General features: G+C 38.4%; 1 protein-coding gene across 3 annotated transcripts in view; it reads left to right on the forward strand.

The window, feature by feature from the left end:
• The window catches only part of acss2 (acyl-CoA synthetase short chain family member 2), a 45,120-nt gene extending 26,395 nt beyond the window's left edge, over positions 1–18,725 (forward strand). For all 3 annotated transcript variants that reach the window (XM_017486747.3, XM_017486746.3, XM_017486748.3), the window contains 7 exons: positions 7,612–7,668; positions 7,851–7,931; positions 10,036–10,144; positions 11,130–11,198; positions 11,296–11,472; positions 17,113–17,187; positions 17,289–18,725. In XM_017486747.3, the coding sequence (XP_017342236.1) occupies positions 7,612–7,668; positions 7,851–7,931; positions 10,036–10,144; positions 11,130–11,198; positions 11,296–11,472; positions 17,113–17,187; positions 17,289–17,416 (696 nt within the window). In that variant the 3' untranslated portion in view covers positions 17,417–18,725. The remainder of the gene's footprint in view (positions 1–7,611; positions 7,669–7,850; positions 7,932–10,035; positions 10,145–11,129; positions 11,199–11,295; positions 11,473–17,112; positions 17,188–17,288) is intronic.
• The last annotated feature ends 321 nt before the right edge of the window (positions 18,726–19,046 follow it).

The following is a 19,046-nucleotide window of genomic DNA, read 5'->3' on the forward strand; positions in this document are numbered from 1 at the left end:
GCCACTCGATCCATCTTCTTCCCATTGAGATAATATAGAGACGCGTCCAGTTCCAGGTTGATTCATAACATTTCCAGTTGACTAGGACTTCTTAATTATTGCCCTGATGGTGGAAATGGGCATTTTCAATGCTTGTGATATTTTCTAATAGCTACTTCCCATTTTGTGAAGCTCAACAACCTTCTGTCGCACATCACGGCTATGTTCCTTGGTCTAACCCATTGTTTTGAATGACTAAGGTAATTTCGTCTATGTGTTACCTCATATTCATATAGCCCTGTAAACAGGAATTCATGGTTGAACAATTTTCTGTTCCTAGTCAACCAGGTGTACTAAAAAAAAGCAAAATATCATTGGCAATATACTTCAAATATATTTTACTCATATGAATTTATAGGGGTGCCAATAATTTTTGCACACCTATATTAAACAAATGATGTTTTTTGGATAAACCTGTATTGTTTGCAATTGTTTGTCCATGAGAGCAGAGTATTTTTGTGAATATTTTGAACAAAAGATCAAAAGGTTAAACAATAAAGAAAATTTCTCACAGCCTTCTTTGCTCATATTTATCAAGGTTGCCAATGTTAGTGGAGGGCACTGTACATTATTAAAAATACAGTAATTGTTGAGTATTTATTTTTCATTAAAAAGTCAGAATTTTAAGATAAAACTATCCCCGTGAAAATTTTGGAGTGGCAAGAGCAGTTAACTTTTTTTTTTTTTTTTTTTTTTTTTTTTTTTTTTGTAGAATAGACATTTGGAGATCAAAAGATAAATATGAGAAAAGAGTTTAGAATTTCAGCTTTCTTTTCCTGTTATTTATATGTAGATATTAAACAACATAGAACATAGCACATTTTGTACCGGACCACCCAATTTGCAGGTGAGCAAAAATATTGGACCGTGACTGACTGGTGTTTCTTGGTACCCAGGTGTGTCCAGTTAGATTGATTGTTTAAACAATGAATAGCTCTGAACATCCGCTCTTGATTTTAGCCTTCAGTTTCATCTGGGAAGACTGCATTTTTTGTTAAAAATGGATCAGGCAACATGAAGATCAGAGAACTGTACATGGGAGAAAAGCAAGCCATTTTGAAGCTGAGGCAGTGGTGGCTTGGCGGTTAAGGCTCTGGGTTACTGATCAGAAGGTGCCAAGCTGCCTTTGTTGGGCCCTTGAGCAAGGCCTTTAACCCTCTCTGCTCCAGGGGTGCCATATCATGCCTGACCCTGTGCTCTGACCTCAGCTTCCTGACATGCGAAGAAAAGAATTTCAATGTGCTGTAATGTATGTGACCTATAAAGACTCATTAGCATTACTCATTAAATGAGGGACAATCAATCAGAGGCATTGCACAAACATTGAGCATACCCAGTACGATAATTTCAAGTATCTTGAAAAAGAAAGAAACCAGTTACTAAACAACAGACACTGAAGGAGTCGGCCAAGGAAAACAACAGCAGCCTATGTCAGAGACCCAAAAACAATAGTCAGTGACATCACCAACAACCTCCACAGGGGGAGCCGTCCACATGCAGGCATGCCAGATTGGAATTTGCATTGAAATACGGAGATGAGCCACAAAAATTTTGGAATCAAGATTAATCTCTACCAAAGTGGTGGAAGTGCCAAAGTGTTGAGAAAGAAAGGATCTGCTCATGATCTAAAACTTATAGTTTCATCTGTGAAACATGGTGGAGGTACTGTCATGGCTTGGTCTTGCAGGGCTGCTTCTGGAACAGGCTCACTAATCTTTATTGATGTAAGTCATGATAGTAGCAGCAGAATGAATTCAGAAGTTTACAGGAACATTTTGTCTGCCAATTTCCAGAGAAATCCTTCTAAATTAATTGGGAAGAACTTTATCATGCAGCAAGACAATGATTCAAAACACACTGCCAACTGAAAGGCAAACAACAACTGAAGGAGGCTGCAGTAAAAGCCTGGAAAACATCACAAAAGAAGAAACAAGCAATTTGGTGATCAATGAGTCGTAGGCTTGATGCAGTTATTTCAAGTAAGGGATATAAAATCAAATATTACATGTTATTTACTTTAATTTATTTCAAGTCTGATCTTTTCCTCTACTTTTGTTCACCTAAAAATTGGGTGGACTGATCAAAAGGATCTGTGTTTTATGCTGTTTAACACATCTAGATTTAAATACCAGGAAATTAAATCTGAAATCTTAAACTCTTCTCAAATCTATTTTTCGATCTCAAGCCCAAATGGCTTTGGTGTATAGTACAATCAAACGAATTGGCCTTGCCGTTCCGATAGTTTCAGAGGGGACTGTATGTTTATATAGCACTTATGTAGCATTTTTCTAGAAAAAAGACCCAAACATTAACAGTTGTCTGTACAAGTAGGTTTTGAGATACCATATAATAGTGACAAAATTATTAAGTGAAGGAAACGGTCAACTAGTCTAATCTGTAAATATAGATATGACTGCTCTACATTCTTTAAAATTTGGATTATGTAGGTATAGACCAATGTGTACCACTATCCAGTTTATACTAGAATTAGATTATCTTTATTTTTGATATTTCTTATGAAACCATAAAATAACTGCAGTGGAAATATTTCACTAGCTTTCATCTTTGACCCAAATCTAGACTTGCCACGATATCATAATTTGCACACCGGTATGATATACCTACAGACTGGTATTACCAGCATTGGTGCTGGTTGGATGCAATGGGTAATTTTCGCTGCACATTATCCTACACAATAACGCAAAGCAGTTTGATTTCAAACTTTGATTTTTAACAAAATATGAAAATTAAACTGAAAAAAGTGTAATCGAATTAAATTGTTCACCAAACTGCTAACAACATGACAAACAGCAAACATAAGCTTTGTACAAATAAACATGCCAAAAAACAAATATATATATGTACACAGTAGTGCTCCTACAAATTCTTCCCCAGGAAAAACTAGCATGTCCACCATTTCAGGCTTGAGCAGTAATCCCTTGGGGGTCACCACATTCCCCGCCAAGCTGAACACTCTTTCTTTAATACACGGTGCTGGTTGTGCAAATGCACAATTTTTTTCCCCCAAGTTTGCCAGCAGCATGAAATTTGGTGTCATCCACTGCTGTGTCAATCCGCCAGATTGTGTAGATCGATGAAGGTTGAAAGCTACATAATTCCTTGAGTTTTGTCACTCCTGTACATAAGATGCTGTTAGAGTGGCTGCATCGGAAAATGACAACGAAGTGTCTCTCCTTTAGCATCTGGAACAGGAGAAGAAGCGATGAGACTGTGACATAATCCTCTCCTGACATAATGTCAGTGAATTCACTGACCGGCTTTAATGCTGCGCTAATAGACTGGGGAACATCTGTGTTTTGCCAAGTTAGAGCAACTTTCTCTCTTTGGTCATCAGCAAGGACATGACACTTAAGCTTTTTTCCATAACCCTCTCCACCATCATGTACTTCCCACCCCAGCGAGTTGCACAATCCTGTTAATATTAATAAATGAAATTAGGCTACTAAATATTTTTGCAAGCAAATCTGTTCTTGCTATAACCACACATATATATTAGTCTAGCTGTTGTGTGCCTTGCATTGCCCACGATGGTGTAACAATGGTGTTTAGTACCTGTTCCGTTCTCTGTTTCTCATCATGGGGTGAGAGGTTTAAATTGTGACCAAAGCAGTTCAGCCATGGCCAGTCCAATTTCCGTATGGCAGCTACTATATTGGCACCATTATCTGTGGTAATTCCAGACAGGTTAGTTACATCCAGATTCCAGTCATTCAGTGCATCTTCAAGTTCATCAGCCAAGTTGTCTGCTGTGTGCCTTTATGTGAGAGAGCTAGTTTGAAGGCATTTGGGCTCAAGTTTCCATTCTTTCGTTAAAAAATGGCAAGTGATGGACATCACCATATTCACACTCGACCAAATGTCTTTTGTGAGCGATAAGTGTCATGCTGTGGAAATCAAATCTTGGACTTCTTGGACAAACATCCGTCACTTCATTGTATTTGGAAGGGATGGCTGACCTGTATGTTCACCCAGCTGGCTTAGAATGAGGGTGGAGAGAGTGTCGCAACATTTTGAAAGATGGCATTTCAACAATGTTAATGGGCAACATCTCTTTGGCAACAAACTTTGTAGCTGCATCTGTGCATTCTCTCCATCGCGGGCTGTCAGTTGGGTATTGTTGTCCAGGCAAAGGCACCACTTATTGTTTGTGTTTTATCACCTTTCAGTTCAGCTGTCTCGGCAGTGTGATGAACGTGAACGTGTGCAAATAAAGTTGATGGTTCTCCTCTAACCAAAACTTTTTTTGTGCAATTTCTGCAGATGGCTTCATTGTGGTTATTAGGTCCTCTGTGTTCATTGGGTATAAAGCTAAAGTATTGCCACATAGATGTCACTACTCTTTTAGGAACCATGCATTCTGTCATTTCAATAATGGTCTCTTTTGTCTTCTAAAGGCGGATAGAGTTCGCTGAGTTGTGTTTAATATTTTACACACATTTGTGCTGATCCTCTGACCTCGCACAGTTGTTCCTGTCCGTTAAATATAATGTCTTCTGTCGGTCCGTGTGCTATGCTCCCTTTGTAGTTTTGATGCGTCTGTAAATAATTTGTCATAATTGAAATCATTTAATTTGAGTCAAATTGATCAAACTCTTCATTAGGCCACTATACGTTAATTAAGGCTGTTTTATTCATTAGGATATTGATATAGGAACTGTCGTTTATAATTCATAACTGATATGACCATATACCATGGCAAGCTTACTCAATCAAGGAGCACATTTTGACATGTGCCATGTTTTATCATAAAACTGGTGTTTATGAAGTCAGAGATTAATAAATGTAATTTCAGTCCCATACCGTTATAAAAGAGTAAAATAATGATTAAGGGTCATGTTGTGTTTTTAAGTGTGTGCTCAGGCATTGGATTCATTACAAGCTGATGTTCAGGCTGCTATAGCCCATTAAGACTATCATATTTGGCTGGATCATCATGTTTGCAGATGTGTTGTACTTTAAATACAAAGGTTAGTATGGGTGACTGTAGAGTGTACGACATAACAGAGAGGATAGTTATTAAGACAAGCCGGTAGACAAGACAAGGACATGATATTTATCAGCGTAGAGGATTGGCTAGGGGAGATGGGTGGGGGGAGTAAATGGGAGGGTGTGCAAAGAGTAGTATTTGGAATGCTGATTGAATTAATTAATATGTAAAACACCAACTTTGGTTTCTGTGAGAGTGTGTGTGTTTGTGAGACAAACCCACCCATCTCGAAAGAGCAGAGCCAAGAAAAGCAAAAGATCAGACACCAACTAGGAAAGACAAAATCAAGTGACCAAAGACCAGTGAGGCAATTGCATGGCAAAGACTGGATATTGGCCTGAGCAGAATATTGGAAAGATCACTACGAGGGTGGTGTGGAGGCTAGGCTCAACCTCTTTGGAGAAATTAGCTACCAGGAATGTGAAGTCAGGTTCAGCGTTATTACCATCAAGAAAACCACTGTGCCAAGACAAAAAGGGAGGCAAGAGAGAGATCAAGCAACTGATGCATTAGTGATGACAACTCTGAAGGAACTGGAGGAAGGCAACGTCAGGCAAGAAAGAATGTCTTAAAGCACTGTGGAAGGACATCTAGCAGAGGCTTGCCAGCCTGTGGAGGTCTGAGCACATCCGAAAGCACAGTAAGGAGACGGAACAAACCAACTTCTACAAGAATCCCTTCAAGCGTGATTGGCAGCTGTTGGAGGAAGTTAGAAACAACCAGGGAGGAGCTGGAAGAGTACATCAGAAGACAGTACAGTGACCTAGCAAGGTATTCAACCATTAGGTTCACCAGGGTACGTGCCTCGTCCAGCCTTAACCGTGTCCCAGTTTCACATCTTCACATCCAAGCTCAGTGAAGTCAGAGAGGTCGTATGAAAGGCCAGATCAACAGTAGCTCCAGGCCCCAGTGGGATACCCTGCAGGTTATATAATGATAATGAGTCGTTTTTAGTCACATTGCATAGTCACATACATTACATCAGAGTGAAATTATTTTCTTCGTATAACCCAGCATGTTAGGAGGTTGGGGTCAGAGCGCAGGGTGAGCCATGATACGGCGCCCCTGGAGCAGAGAGGGTTAAGGCCCAACAGTGGCAGCTTGAACCCTCGATCTTCCGATCACTAACCCAGAGCCTTAGCCACCAAGCCACCACTTCCCCATATAAGAACTGCCCTGCAGTGTTCAGGAGCATCACCTTCAGGAGCATCAGATCTTCTGTTTTGGCATGGAGTATAACCACCATATATACCTCACAGAGAATGGCTATGTTGACGCCAGCTGCCAGATGGCGGGGGTCCCAGGCTTCCCAGGGTGTGTGTAGCACTTATCTGTGATTTGGGAGCAGATCCTATTGGCCAAGTGCGAAAGGAAAGATCTGCTCATTGTTTGGCTTGACCTTGCGGACGCGTATGGATCATTGCTGCTTCACCTAATCTACTAAACTACTGAGTTCTTCCACATTCCTTCCACATGATAAAGTCCTGAGCAGATTGGCCGAGGTGCTTTACCAATAGAGGTCATCTTCCACCAGTGTGAGCACATCCAATTTGTCAGAGAAGGAGGGGGCAACACATGCGCCACGCCAAGAGTTCCATCAAGGAAACCTTTCACTCAGGACTGGAGAATGAGTGTCTCTCTTGGCAGGAAGCTCCAGTTCCCTGGGGAGATCACCAACAAAAGTCTCCATCCTAATATAGTGACGTGGTCCAGTGGTGCCAAGACCATGCTCCTCATCGAGCTAACTGTCCCATGGGAGGAAGGAGTAGAAGCTGCTTTAGAGTGGAAGAGGCTGAAGTTCTCCGATCTCTTGTTGGAACATCAACTGTTTGCTCCAGAGGGATATGGGAGTAAATGGTGCAAACCAGCGGAAGGCCCTGAAAGACCTGGCTGTAGAGGCCAAGAAAAGCAGCTTTTGGCTCTGAGGAGAAAGAAGTGTTGGGGTAGTAACACCTAACCCAAGGTCTACTTGCAGGGGGCGGCAGAAAGATGTCCCTGCCACTCCTCTGCCGCCAGGAGACGTTCCGAAGTTAATGGAGCGAAATGTTTTTGAGCGGTGGTACCCAGCTGACGACCCTGCAGGTGACCTAAGCCATATGGAAGCAGCGACACTGAGCATTCATTAATGGTGCTAGTGGGGCTTGTTACAGCCTTAGTCACTGGCAAGGTCTGTCTGGCTCTGATTGTGTTAGACAAGCATGCTTGAGTGGTATTAGGTGCAGCTGGAGGAAACCATATGGAACCAGTGGCACTGAGCATGCTTTAACGGTGCCAGTGGGGCTTGCACTACAGCCTTAGTCACTGGGGAGGCCTGTATGGTTGCGTTAGGCATGGTGGCAAGGAAGAGCGGTAATTGTATGTGTACCAGAGGAGATGTGACAGGCAGCAATGCCGTTGCAGGCCAACATGTTTTTCAGTATGGTTCAGTACATGGTCTATTCTGGATTATGGCCTGCTTTTGGTTTAATTTAAACCCTGTCTGGGACACTACCTATTACAGCCTTGTACTAAATTTAATTCAGTATTAACTCTGTGTTTGTTTACACCCTGTTTGTGCTTTTCAGGGAGGACATGTATTAACACCTCTTCCAGCTGCCACTCCTATGAAACCAGGATCTGCAGTGAGTAATTCTAGTTTATGATCTTCAGTCATATTCATCTAAAACTGGTACTGAGGCTTTGAATGTGATGTTTTAGGAATGTCCAGATTGCTGTGTTGAGTATTTTATTAATTTATTTTTTACTTCTATTGGCTTTACAGTTCATGATTTTGGCCAAGATTTGTGTTTGATTGTGTCTGTAGACTTTTCCATTTTTTGGAGTCGTTCCTGCCATACTGAATGAGTCAGGAGAGGAACTTGAGGGACCAAATGAAGGTTACCTGGTAAGAGACTTCTGTTTCTACTTATAAGATTTTGAATAATGTTTTATAGATCTCTCAGCTGCTGTTGCTGCTAAATGTAAAGATCAGTAACTTGGCTTATTCAGTAGATCAGTAGCTTATTTTGATAGAAATGTTCACTCTGTCAGTAACAGTAGACAGCTACCATGAATTATATTTCTACTCAATTTATTTACTTGCTCAAAATTTTTGTACAAAAATTGTTCTTTGTTAGATCATATTATTTTCTGTCATACCAAAACTATTTCACTGAGTCCCCTCTGAAAATATTGGAAGGGCAAGGCCATTTTTTTGTTTTTGCTATACAGACATTTTGATTTGAGATTAAAAAAATAAATAAATAAATAAATAAAAAGATGAATATGGGACGATGGATCAGAATTTCAATTTTAATTTTCTGATATTTACATCTAGATATGTTAATAGCTTAGAACAAGACACCTTTGGTGGCAGACCACCCAATTTGTAAGTGAGCAAAATTATTGGAATAGATAGTCTTAAGGTAGTTAACACTTAATTTGTTTGCATATCCTTTGGTGGCAATAAATTCATCAAGCTGGAAACCCACTGACATCACTAAATTGTTGTATTGTTGTTTCCAGGCTTGTAACTGGAAACAACAGTGTTTTGGCGCAGGGGGTTCTCCCTTCAGTCTCCTTCAGGAGCTAAATTGCATGCTCCAATTGGTTTAAGGTCTGGTGATTGACTTGGACAGTCTAAAACCACTTTTCCCCTGATGAAGTCCTTTGTTGTGGCAGCAGTGTGTTTTTAGTCATTGTCTTGCTGCATGATTTGTTTGGATGCAATCTGTAAATTGGCAGAAGACGTTTCTGTAAACTTCTGAGTTCATTCTGCTGCTTCCATTATAAGTTATGTCATTAATAAATATTAATGATCCTGTTCCAGAAGCCGCCATGCAAGGCCATGCCATGACACTATATCTACCATGCTTGACCGATGAGCTTGTATGTTTTGGATCATGAGCAGATCTTTTTTTTTTTACTCCACAATTTGGCCTTTCCATCACTTTGGTAGAGGTAGAGCTCTCACAATGTTCGTCATCTACCGCTGTTGTTTTCCTTGGCCTACCTTTTTTGATGTCTGATTGTTAGTAGACCAGTGGTTTCTTTCTTTTACAGGACATTCCAAATTGTTGTATTGGCTATGCCCAATGCTTGTGCAATGGCTCTGATTGATTTTCCCTCTTTTCTCAGCTTCAGAATGACTTGATTTTATATCAGCTTTGTGATCTTCATGTTGGTTTATCCTTTTTAAGTGCAGTCCTCCCAGGTGAAACCCAGGGCTGCAACAAAGATATTCAGAGCTAATAATTGTTTAAACAATCTAGCAGGGCACACTTGAGCAACAAGAAACATCTGTCACATGTATCAGTGTTTTAAATCACATGAAAAATGGGTGGGTTAAAACAAAAGGTGTCATGTTCGAAGTTGTTTAACTCCTTTAACAAATTTGACATTCTGATCTATCATTTCATATTTATTTTGAAAAACCAGATGTCTTCAGTGTATAACAAAAACAATAAATTTGTCTGCCCCTCCCATTACTTTCAGAGGGGACTGAAGATTTAAAGAAGATAAAAAATAAAATTGTACCAGGCATGGCTGATGCAATTTTATACGGTCATATACTAAGTAAATTTTTTTTATAGATTTGGTAAAACAGGTTTATAATCTTAATTATTGTCACTATCATTGTCACTTACTCAAATTCAAATAAACAACCAAAACAATAATATAAATTTAACTTATTATGTTACTTAAAACAAGTACTGTGGAATTGATGATTATATACAGATAAGAATTATCTGTGGTCATTATGCTCGGGGGCGGGGGACAAAGCTTTGGCAAGTGCACATAGAATGCTTTATTTATTTTTAAAAAAAATTTTATTCAAGTAAAATTTAAAAAACACCCATGCATGGAGAACATGGAGTCTGGGTTTAAATAAATGATAAGAAAATTAGGTACAGTGGATATAAAAAGTTTACACTGCCCTGTTAAAATTATAGGTTTTTGTGATGAAAAAATTAAACCATTTCTATCGTTATAATGACATTATCATACAGGTATTTAAACAGCCCTGGCCTGGAATTATGAGGACTGTGTACAGGAACCACCAGAGATTTGAGACTACCTACTTTAAGAAGTTTCCTGGCTACTATGTAACTGGAGATGGTAATGTGAACACTAGCACTTGTCCAGAACTAACTGGGTGGTTTATTCATTAGTGTGGGTGTCCAACAATTCACTGATTTGACTATGAATATTAGCTTTTCTTGTGGTTGCAATTGTGATCTATATGCCATGCTGAGTGTGGACTACCTGGAGGGATTTATGTCATTACTTATCACTTACTTTGGCCCATCACTTCCAATAATAAGTGTATAGGAATTAGCTGATATAACATTAGACCTACCCCTGTTTCTGTGAAGAGCTTTTGTACTTTCAGGTGTAGTTCCTAACACTATGTGTTTAATCAATTACATATGATTGAGAATGCAGCAGCACACCTTGTTTTCAACCAGCTCAAAAGAACCCATGTCACACCTCTTTTCATCTCCCTCCACTGGCTTCCTGTAGCTGGCCGCATCAAATTCAAGGCCTTGATGCTCACGTGCAAGACCTTGTCTTCCCTACCTCAGCACACTTCTTGAGGTTTATGTTCCGCAATTGGTTAATGACTGAAGCCTGGTAGTGCCTAGTCAGAGAGGCATGAGGCCCCTTTCCAGAAACTTCAAACTGACTGTCCCTCAGTGGTGGAATGAACTTCCAACCTCAATCCAGACACCAGAACAGAATCTGTCACTATCTATAAAAAAAATGGCAAAAGACCCACCTCTTCCATGAACACTCAACTAACCCCTAAATCCCCGCCCTCCCACCATTTAATAAAAAAAAATAACATTCTGCACTTACACTGGCTCTGCTCACTTTGCTTTTTAAGAACTCAATTAAAAATCTTGTATGTTAGCACTTCTTCTATTGTTCTCTGCTTGATATATCACTTGTTTTGCTTGTATTTCCTTATTTGTAAGTTGCTTTAGATAAAAGTGTTTGCTAAATGAATAAATGCAAATGTAATCGAACACCTGATCATCAAATGCTCATGTGAACTCATTAGACATTACAGAATTTTCATGTCCATCTTTTATGTGTTCAGGTTGTCGCAGGGATAAGGATGGGTATTACTGGATCACGGGCAGGATTGATGACATGCTGAATGTTTCCGGTAATAGACAATAAGGAACACATTTCCTTTGCCGCTCTTAATGTTTAGTTTTCCGGTGTATGATAATAGCTTAAGAATCTTTTAACATTTTTCTCAGGTCATTTGCTGAGCACTGCAGAGGTGGAATCTGCTCTGGTGGAGCATGAAGCAGTAGCTGAGGCAGCTGTGGTAGGAACACCACACCCTGTTAAAGGAGAAAGCCTATATTGCTTTGTCACACTCAATGATGGCCTCAATTATACTGCCACCCTGGAGGCTGAGCTCAAGAAGCAAGGTGTGTGTTTGTGTTGGTTTGTGTGGTCTCAGTGTAGGTCTGTATTTCAAAAGAATTTTAATGTTAAAAGACTGGTTTAAATTCTTAGATTAGGCACAGGCCAGGGGCTTAATTACAGTCCTGGTAACCCCCTGGTCTACCCTTAACATAATTGGCATCAGCACTGCAAGGCAGAGGGTCCCTTGGACTGAAATTAAGAACCCTTGGTCATAGATTATAGAATGACTACAGGTAAAACACCAGCAGTGAACAGTCAACTCATGAATTATTGGAGAAAAAAAAATTTAAAGAAAGAAAAATAGCAAAAGTGAAACAAAAGTAAAACTCCCTGAGGTGAAAAGAGGAAGAAACCTTGAGAGACCAGACTCAAAAAGGAACCCATCCTCATCTGAGTGACAAAATTGTATACTATAAAGTTAATGAGCTTTGGGAATGAGCATCATTAAAGTTTTAATTTTAAGTCTTATTGTATCAAACTGAAATGATCAACTGTTCAATGATTCAGATTTGAGTGTAAACTTTTCTTAGCAGTTGGATAGCACTTTAGGCTATCCACAGTCATCTTTAGGGTGTCTGTGTGGTACCATCCACAATAAATCAATGGTGATCTGTAGGCTATCCATGCAGGGTACCACCTCAGCAACAGGGAGTGATTGTCAGGTGAACGAGACTCCAAGCAGAAATGGGGCATCAGGATGGATCAGGCTGGTGCAAAGGGCAGAAGGAGTCAGGATCACTGGTATCTCAGGCGTAACAAAGATTAGAAGTCAACCGATTGATCAGTTTTGCTGATTAATTGGCACGAATAACCAATTGCTGGATCGGTTATCTGCAAAAATCCACACAGATTTTTCCTGGTTGCATCTGTTTCAGTAACGGCTGAGTTAATAGTTAATATATTACTATTTATATTTTTATTTCATTTACAAAAGTACAGTACATTTTCATGGTACAGTCAGTACTGTTTATTACTGTTTTAAGCAATATTTTGCCCAACTTAGTTATCAGTATCAGTAAAATCCACTATCGATCGAACTCTAACAGAGATACCTCCAGATCTGCAACTTCACCTAAGGAAAAAAAGCTATTAACAAAAGGCTTGACCAAACAAATAGGTTTTCAGCCTGTTTTTAGAGATTTCTCTACCTGTCTGGTAGAGAAATCCCTGCCTGCTGCTGTAGCGTTCATTGTTCAAGGTGCACCCTTTGATTGAAGCAGGCATGGTGGATCGTAAAAGACCAAAAGTTCGCTCGGGTATTGTGGCATCAGAACATTCAGTGCTCTATAAGTCAGCAGTAGTATTTTATCAGCAATCCAAAATTTTATTGGGACCCAATGAAGTGTGGATTAGATAGGGGTGATGTGGCATATTTTCTTGCTCTAGTAAGGATTCTTGCTGCTGCATTCTGCACTAACTGAATCTTGTTTATGTACTAACTGGAACATAAAGATAGCAAGGCATTACAATATTCCAACCTAGAGGTCACAAAAGTTATAACTAGTTTTTCTGCATCATGTAGCGATTTTGATCATGGCAGTATTTCTGAGATGACAGATAGCTATCCTAGTAATATTAGCTACATGAGCTTCAAATGAGAGACTGGAGTCAGTAATCACACCAATGTCTTGTACTGCTGCACAGAGCTTAATTTGACGTGTGTGTGTGTGTGTATATATGTATATATATATATATATATATATATATATATATATATATATATATATATATATATATATATATATATATATATATATATATATATATGAGAGAGGGAGATATTAGGGCTGCATGATTATGGCCAAAATGATAATCCCAATTATTTTGATCAATATTGAGATCTCGATTATTTATCACGATTATTATTTGATTTTAATGACAATATTTTTATTACACTTTCACATTTATTAAGTTTTCTCATGACACAATATAACACAAGTAGGCATGAGAAAACTTGAGCTGGTCAATTATGACAGAATTTAGGAACATAGTGTGAGCCATGACAAATTAATTTACCTTTTGATAAACTAAATTTAATATTTTCAGTTAATTTTACAGACTGTATGCAAAAAACAACCGTTAACCTGTTCCACCTTGTAAACAAATACAATAAACCTCAATGTTCAGTCTTATAAGACCTGAGTCAACTCCAACCACATTCTCTAGGCTATCAAGAATAATATTATGATCTATGGTGTCAAAAGGTACACTTTGGTCAAGCAATACAAGTAAGGAGATACAACTCTATTCAGAGGCCAGTAGTAGGTCATTTACCACTTTACCCTGCGCTGTTTTTGTACAATGATGAGGCCTAAATCCTGACTGATATACAGTGCGTCCGGGAAGTATTCACAGCACTTCACGTTTCCCACATTTTGTTATGTTACAGCCTTATTCCAAAATGGATTAAATTCATTATGTTCCTCAAAATTCTACAAACAATATCCCATAATGACAACATGAAAGAAGTTTGTTTGAAATCTTTACAAATTTATTAAAAATAAAAAACAAAAAAAAGCACATTTACATAAGTATTCACAGCCTTTGCTCAATACTTTGTTGAAGCACCAGTCTGAGGTCCAGAGCGCTCTGGAGCAGGTTTTCATCAAGGATGTCTCTGTACATTGCTGCATTCATCTTTTCCTCAATCCTGACTAGTCTCCCAGTTCCTGCCACTGAAAAACATCCCCACAGCATGATGCTGCCACCACCATGCTTCACTGTAGTGATGGTATTGGCCAGGTGATGAGTGGTGCCTGGTTTCCTCCAGACATGACGCTTGCCATTCAGGCCAAAGGGTTTAATCTTTGTTCAATCTTTGGTCTGAGAGTACTTCAGGTGCCTTTTGGCAAACTCTAGGCAGGCTGTTATGTGCCTTTCACTGAGGAGTGGCTTCCATCTGGCCACTCTACCATACAGGCCTGATTGGTGGATGCTGCAGAGATGGGTGTTCTTCTGGAAGGTTCTCCTCTCTCCACAGAGACACACTGGAGCTCTGTCAGAGTGACCATCGGGTTTTTGGTCACCTCCCCGACTAAGGCCCTTCTCCCCCGATCACTCAGTTTGGCCGGGCAGCCAGCTCTAGGAAGAGTCCTGCTGGTTCCAGACTTCTTCCATTTACGGATGATGGAGGCCACTGTGCTCATTGGGACCTTCAATGCTGCAGAAATGTTTCTGCACCCTTCCCCAGATCTGTGCCTCGATACAATCCTATCTCGGAGGTCTCCAGACAATTCCTTGGACTTCATGGTTTGGTATATGCTCTGATATGCATTGTTAACTGTGGAACCTTATATAGACAGGTGTGTGCCTTTCCAAATCATGTACAATCAACTGAATTTACTACAGGTGGACTCCAGTCAAGTTGTAGAAACATCTCAAGGATGATCAGTGGAAACAGGATGCACCTGAGCTCAATTTTGAGGAAGCCACCACTGGCTTCCTGTAGCTGCCCGCATCAAGTTCAAGGCCTTGATGGTCACCTACAAGACCTTGTCAGGAACAGCACGCTCCTACCTCAACTCTCTCCTGAAGGCCTATGGTCCCTCTCGCAATCTGCGATCGATTAGTGACCGACGTTTAGTAGTTCCCACTCAGCGTGGCGCAAGGTCCCTTTCCAGAACCTTCACGCTAACTATTCCTCAGTGGTGGAATGCACTTCCAATCTCAATCCGGACCGCAGAATCTCTCACCATCTTCAAAAAACAGCTAAAGACCCACCTCTTCCGTGAACACCTAACCAACTCATAATAAAAAAATTAATAAATAAATAAATAAATAAATAAATAAATAAAAACACTACTTGCACTTACACCTCTACTCTGTGCACTTTGCTTCCTCTGGAACTCAATTAAGGGATCTTGTATGGTAGCACTACTTGTATTGTTCTCTGCTTGATATATCGCTTTGCTTGTATTTTTCTCATTTGTAAGTCACTTTGGATAAAATCTTCTGCTAAGTGAATAAATGTAAATGTAATTTTGAGTGCCATGGCAAAGGCTGTGAATACTTATGTAAATGTGTGGGGTTTTTTTTTTTGTTTTGTTTTGTTTTTTTAATAAATTTGCAAAGATTTCAAACAAACGTCTTTCCTGTTGTCATTATGGGGTATTGTGTGTAGAATTTTGAGGAAAATAATGAATTTAATCCATTTTGGAATAAGGCTGTAACATAACAAAATGTGGGAAAAGTGAAGCGCTGTGAATACTTTCCGGATGCACTGTATATCATGAATGTTATTCCTATGCAAGTATGAGCATAAATGCTGTGCTACAACGTTTTCTAGGAACATGGAGATAAAGGGGAAGTTTGATTTAGGTCTGTAGTTTGACAGCTGACACAGGTTCAGATAGTAGTTTTGTTTTTGTTTTGTTTTTTTTAATTTATATATATATATTTTTTAATAAGGGTTTTGATAACTACTAGTTTAAAAGGATTTAGGTACATAGCCAGTGCTAAGGGAAGAATTTGTTAAAATGATCATTTTAAAAATTTGATGCACAGAAAATAGTGATAGTAACCTTTTTTTAACAAATAAAGCATTTATTAATTTTCTGGTAGTTTTAGTGATCTTACATTGGGGTAAAACCACTAGTTTTTAATCACAAATAAGCACTTGTAAACATTGAATTTGACCAATTTCAGCAATGTTGACACTGTTGATTAGGTGCTAGTGATGTGAATTTTAGCTTGCATAACTAGGATGACTTCTGTTAAACTCAAGCGACTGTTGTGTTTGAAAATCCCAGGAGACCAGCAGTTTCTGAAATGTTCAAACCAGCCCATCTGGCACCAACACCACTGCCAACTTAGTTACACATTCATTTAAAATTTTTCCATAAAGATGCTACCCCTGTTAGCAAATGAAATTTGTTGTGCATATAGTATTAACATAATAGATTACATATGCCAAAAAATTGCATCCATAGCTGCTTGGCAACATTTGGATTTTATGCTTCTCAAAAATGTAAATTTTGTAAATGTTAACAGTTTTAGCTGCACGTGGCATAATATAAGCTTCATGAAGGAAAATGGAGGTATATATTGTAGGGAGTTTTCTAGTAAAAAAGGATGTCTGTCTTCAGTTTTAATTCTTATAACTAAGAGTATTTGCATTAGTTGGTGTCCATAAAGGCATCAATGCCATCAGAGCCTATTACTATAAATCTCCAGCAAGTTTAAAGTGTGTATCTACAATACTGACCTGTCTGTGATCATCTGAAAAATGCAATAGATCGACACTTTTCATGCGGATATTCCATTTTCAGCCAATTTGAAAGGCCTGTATACATATTACAGAGAATAAAACATATATAATGTTGACATTATCTAGTGTCTCTCTGAATTACCTCAGCTCTGACCAGAGCACAGCTTTGTTGGATCACTGAAATAAAAGGCAACAAATAGTGAAGAAAAATTCTTCAAGAAAACTCCTCCATTATAAAGCTAGTTATACAATATTTTCTGAAGTATCAATATCTGATCAGCAATACTTGGGAATTCTCAGTTTCAAATACCAAGCTTAGCCTAGGTTTAGGGAGTCATTTTGTTTGGGTTTAGGTTTGAAGTAATTTGAAGACCAACATTTTGGAATTTGGTTGAATTGACATGATATGACCTTATTTAATGTTCTGAAAAAACAGTGAGAGAGAAGATTGGTGCCATAGCTACGCCTGACTACATACAGAATGCGCCTGGGCTGCCCAAAACCAGATCAGGTACCAGAAAAACCCTTAAGCTGCATGTGTGTCTGCATGTTTGTGTGTGCGTGTGTCTGTTTATTTACTAACACTTACTGAGTTTTTCATAATGTCCACAGGTAAAATCATGAGGCGTGTGCTACGGAAGATCGCATCTAACCAGCAGGATTTAGGAGATGTGTCCACACTAGCGGACACTTCAGTTATTGAGCAGCTTTTTGAGAACCGCTGTTGTACTGCTGTGTGAACATTAGGAGACACTATTAAAACCATTTCACTTCAGGGTACATGGGTAAAATTAAATGTATAGTAATCTTAGCAGAAGGCCACCAGAGAAAAATATACTGCTGTTTCACAATCTCTAGGAATTGAAAAGAGTTTTTGCTGGACCTATTTGTGTATTTGTTTAGTATTATTTAGTTTAGTAACCTATATTTACTTATGTAGATTTTTTTTTTTTTCTTTTTAAGTAAAATTTGTTCATACATCTCAGATTTTATTTTTCAGATAATTCATGCACATACAGGAATTGAGTACTTTTTATTTAATTTACTCAATCATAGGTAGTATTTATATGACCGAAATAATTTTTATGTGCCAAGGTTGTAAATCACGTGTTTGATCCCAAAAAGACTGAATTTCTTTTTGTACCTTGTGATTTTACATATAACTGAGGAATTTTTAAACAGAGCCAACAGTCTATTTTTATTGCAAGACTAATGTAGCAAATATTAATCTCAGAGCTCTAAGTTCAGCTGTTGGTAGGATTTTAACATGTCTCAAGAAACATCTGTACACACATTGTAATCTCTACTTTAGGTTATGATAATTAGGTACTAAATTCCTATATATGTTGCATGAAAACTGTATGAAAATTTCAGTGATCTATATATGTTCTACCATGAGCTTATAATAAGGACATGGTTCTCCTTAAACTGAACTAAGAAAAGGACAAAAATATTTAATACCAAAATGCTGTGATCTAGTAAATAATCTACTGGATCATTCAGTAGTGATTTGTTTTTGGAATTCTGTACTATACACACTATCCAGCTGTTCCATAATTGTCTTTTGGTACATGAGGAAGGTGCTGTGATATCAATGGAACAATTTGGATAAGATGCCAATTTGTAAATTAGCCAGAATGTTTAATACACCCCAAGTCTAGACAGTGAGGTTATGATGTGACTTGGATACACTGTCAGACACCCTGATCTATAGGTATTTTCAGGGTTCACCCGAAAGTATTACATTTTCAAATAAAAGTCCGTTTTGAATGTTTATCAAGTGTTTTGCTACATTTCACTTAATTGAGATCGGGATTGGTTATTGTGACTAGTTTTAAGGATATTATTCCAGAGTCTCCCCATTAATGGTCTCATTTGGTTCTGTCTCTTACCAGAATAAAACTCTTTAATGTTCTTTTATCTTGTAATTGTCTATTTTCCCTTTTTCTGTTCTCAGTGATATATTTTAATCAACATATTTTGACAGTTAATCAAATTGTGTTTAAAATATATACTGGTGTGAGTGAAATAAAATACCAGTTGAATAACTATTTTGTCTATTTCCCTCTTTCAGTCTTGTTCTGTTCATCTTTCTCTACTTACATTTACTTGTGTATACAGTTGGAATCAAAATTATTCAACCCCCATTGCAAATCAGTTTTATTGTCAAAATTTACAGACTGTTTGAAATAAACAAATCAAACAAACGCAGTTGAAATAGTTCAATATCAGGAATGCTTCAAGTGGTTTCCCCAAATTCAACCGAAAATGCAACTTATAATGGCTTCTCCAGTCTCAAAATTATTCAACAGAACTACAACTATCAATGGTTGCAACCAGATTTCTGAGAAGGCTGGTTGTGGAAAACCA

This window comes from Ictalurus punctatus, chromosome 15 (genome assembly GCF_001660625.3).
Source record: "Ictalurus punctatus breed USDA103 chromosome 15, Coco_2.0, whole genome shotgun sequence".
NCBI classification, from domain to species: Eukaryota; Metazoa; Chordata; class Actinopteri; order Siluriformes; family Ictaluridae; genus Ictalurus; species Ictalurus punctatus.